The sequence below is a fragment of the Nomascus leucogenys genome, chromosome 2, assembly GCF_006542625.1.
Source record: "Nomascus leucogenys isolate Asia chromosome 2, Asia_NLE_v1, whole genome shotgun sequence".
NCBI classification, from domain to species: domain Eukaryota; kingdom Metazoa; phylum Chordata; class Mammalia; order Primates; family Hylobatidae; genus Nomascus; species Nomascus leucogenys.
The window spans coordinates 37579000-37582861 of record NC_044382.1 but is presented as its reverse complement, the minus strand read 5'-3'; the positions used below and the strand labels follow the sequence as shown (position 1 = coordinate 37582861).

Genomic DNA, 3862 nt, shown 5'->3' with positions numbered 1-3862 from the left:
GAGTGTGTTCACTTTCTGAAAATTCATTGAGTTGTACACCTATGATTTGTGCCATTTTCTGGGTGTTATTGGTGTTTACTTCAAAGTGAAAGTAATTTTTCTTAAACTTTAAATTTTTATAGATATTCCTGATCACTTATTTAATATAATCAAATAAGAAACACCAAATAAAGTATATTTGTGTACTCAACGGTACTTTTATGGAGATTAATATATAATTTTAGTTTTTTTCTCAAAAGTATTTTCTCACTGCAAATTAACTCTACAACATTTATTTAGAACTTTCAGTAACTAACAGCTGGAGATGCCATCGAGAGAGCTTATGTGACAAAAGGTCAGTTAGAATTTAGGATGAAATGGCAAATACTATATGCAATAGTAAATTAGGACGCCTGGTGGCGCTGCAGACCAAGAGTGTGGATAGTGGGCTCTGCGGATAACTCCGGCGCCATTAAGCTGGGGAATCCAAACTCTAAAAGAAGGATGCATTTTAGGTAAGATCTAGTGGCTAGATCTTAAGGGTGGGCTTCGTTCTTGTGGAAATCAGTCAAGAAAGATCGGATTCGCGGTTATCTTTGCAAATCATCTGGGTGGATTGTGTACGGAGTTAAAGAAACTGCGCCTTCTGGACCGGGTCTGAACAATGGAGACTGCGCTAGCAAAAACGCCACAGAAAAGGCAAGTTATGTTTCTTGCTATATTGTTGCTTTTGTGGGAGGCTGGCTCTGAGGCAGTTAGATATTCCATACCAGAAGAAACAGAAAGTGGCTATTCTGTGGCCAACCTGGCAAAAGACCTGGGTCTTGGGGTGGGGGAACTGGCCACTCGGGGCGCGCGAATCCATTACAAAGGAAACAAAGAGCTCTTGCAGCTTGATATAAAGACCGGCAATTTGCTTCTATATGAAAAACTAGACCGGGAGGTGATGTGCGGGGCGACAGAACCCTGTATATTGCATTTCCAAGTCTTACTAGAAAACCCAGTGCAGTTTTTTCAAACTGATCTTCAGCTCACAGATATAAATGACCATTCCCCAGAGTTCCCAGAGAGGGAAATGCTCCTAAAAATCCCAGAGAGCACCCAGCCAGGGACTGTGTTTCCTTTAAAAATAGCCCAGGACCTTGACATAGGTAGCAACACTGTTCAGAACTACACAATCAGCCCAAATTCCCACTTTCATGTTGCTATGCATAATCGCGGAGATGGCAGAAAATACCCAGAGCTGGTGCTGGACAAAGCGCTGGACCGGGAGGAGTGGCCTGAGCTCAGCTTAACACTCACTGCACTGGATGGTGGGGCTCCGCCCAGGTCCGGGACCACCACAGTTCGCATTGTCGTCTTGGATAATAATGACAACGCCCCTGAATTTTTACAATCACTCTATGAGGTACAGGTGCCCGAGAACAGTCCCCTTAACTCTTTAGTTGTCGTTGTCTCCGCCCGGGATTTAGATGCAGGAGCGTATGGGAGTGTAGCTTATGTTCTATTCCAAGGCGATGAAGTTACTCAACCATTTGTAATAGACGAAAAAACAGGAGAAATTCGCCTGAAAAGGGCATTGGATTTCGAGGCAACTCCATATTATAACGTGGAAATTGTAGCCACAGATGGTGGGGGCCTTTCAGGAAAATGCACTGTGGCTATAGAAGTGGTGGATGTGAATGACAACGCCCCTGAACTCACCATGTCTACGCTCTCCAGCCCTACCCCAGAAAATGCCCCGGAAACTGTAGTTGCTGTTTTCAGTGTTTCTGATCCAGACTCCGGGGACAACGGTAGGATGATTTGCTCCATCCAGAATGATCTCCCCTTTCTTTTGAAGCCCACATTAAAAAACTTTTACACCCTAGTGACACAGAGAACACTGGACAGAGAGAGCCAAGCCGAGTACAACATCACCATCACTGTCACCGACTTGGGGACACCCAGGCTGAAAACCGAGCACAACATAACCGTCCTGGTCTCCGACGTCAATGACAACGCCCCCGCCTTCACCCAAACCTCCTACACCCTGTTCGTCCGCGAGAACAACAGCCCCGCCCTGCACATCGGCAGCGTCAGCGCCACAGACAGAGACTCAGGCACCAACGCCCAGGTCACCTACTCGCTGCTGCTGCCCCAGGACCCGCACCTGCCCCTCGCCTCCCTGGTCTCCATCAACGCGGACAACGGCCACCTGTTTGCCCTCAGGTCGCTGGACTACGAGGCCCTGCAGGCGTTCGAGTTCCACGTGGGCGCCACAGACCGCGGCTCCCCGGCGCTGAGCAGCGAGGCGCTGGTGCGCGTGCTGGTGCTGGACGCCAACGACAACTCGCCCTTCGTGCTGTACCCGCTGCAGAACGGCTCCGCGCCCTGCACTGAGCTGGTGCCCCGGGCGGCCGAGCCGGGCTACCTGGTGACCAAGGTGGTGGCGGTGGACGGCGACTCGGGCCAGAATGCCTGGCTGTCGTACCAGCTGCTCAAGGCCACGGAGCCCGGGCTGTTCCGCGTGTGGGCGCCCAATGGCGAGGTGCGCACCGCCAGGCTGCTGAGCGAGCGCGACGCCGCCAAGCACAGGCTGGTGGTGCTGGTCAAGGACAATGGTGAGCCTCCGCGCTCGGCCACCGCCACGCTGCACGTGCTCCTGGTGGACGGCTTCTCCCAGCCCTACCTGCCGCTCCCGGAGGCGGCCCCGGCCCGGGCCCAGGCCGACTCGCTCACCGTCTACATGGTGGTGGCGTTGGCCTCGGTGTCGTCTCTCTTCCTCTTCTCGGTGCTCCTGTTCGTGGCGGTGCAGCTGTGCAGGAGGAGCAGGGCGGCCTCGGTGGGTCGCTGCTCGGTGACCGAAGGCCCCTTTCCAGGGCATCTAGTGGACGTGAGCGGCACCGGGACCCTGTCCCAGAGCTACCAGTACGAGGTGTGTCTGACCGGAGACTCAGGGGCCGGCGAGTTCAAGTTCCTGAAACCGATTATTCCTAACCTTTTGCCCCAGGGCGCTGGTGAAGAAATAGGGAAAACTGCTGCCTTCGGGAATAGCTTTGGATTGAATTAGAGATCTCGTTATGACGCGTTGTTTTCTGCCATTTATCCCAAACTTTTTCAGATCTAGAATTCGAGAGTGTCATGGACAAAAATTTCACCTTGAGATTTAGCTTTTATTTCCCTTTTTAATGGATTTGTCTTTTGAACTGTATGCTGTCCAAGTGTTGAAAACTCAATTTAATTTCATTGCATTTATTTACATAGGGTCATTCCAAATCCATGCATGCTGTTGATTTTCCTGAGATTTTTTTCTCTTCTTGGTGGTATTTGTTGTGATAAACCACCTTAATAAAATCAAGTATTAATTTTATTTTCTATATATTCTGCCCATTCTACTTCATCACACTCTTAGGTATTAGATGCTAAAATGCAAAAATTAAAAATGTTTCACATCATCGTATTTTAATTGTTTAAAACAAAGACAAATACATACATATGTTAACAAATGAAGTATGTGAAAAAATATGTAAAAGGCAACAATCTTCTATTTAATCTTTTTTGCAGCCCTGAGTCCTATTAGCAAATTTTTAAAAACAGTTTAATTGAATTACTTACATGAAAAAAAGTGAACAAATCCTTTATGTTCAACTCAATATATATTCACAAAGTAACATATTTAGTACCAGCAGCTTGAAGAGAAAATGAAACATCACTGGCACCCCAGGTGCCACACAAATTACTCCTTACAATCACTACTACCCCAAGTATAGCAAATATGCTGACTTCCAATACCATAGTTTAATTTTGCCTCTTCTGAATTCATATAAACGGAGTAATAGAGTATGAACTGCTTGTGTCTGGCTTTTTTCACTCAGCATTATGTTTATGAAATTTATCCATA

General features: G+C 47.7%; 1 protein-coding gene across 1 annotated transcript; it reads left to right on the top strand.

Moving 5' to 3' along the window:
- Positions 1 to 416: 416 nt before the first annotated feature.
- PCDHB5 (protocadherin beta 5) lies at positions 417 to 3331 on the top strand. Its single transcript, XM_030827738.1, has one exon. It carries the CDS (start codon positions 644 to 646, stop codon positions 3029 to 3031), a length of 2388 nt encoding a protein of 795 aa, XP_030683598.1. The 5' UTR covers positions 417 to 643; the 3' UTR covers positions 3032 to 3331.
- Positions 3332 to 3862: the final 531 nt, after the last annotated feature.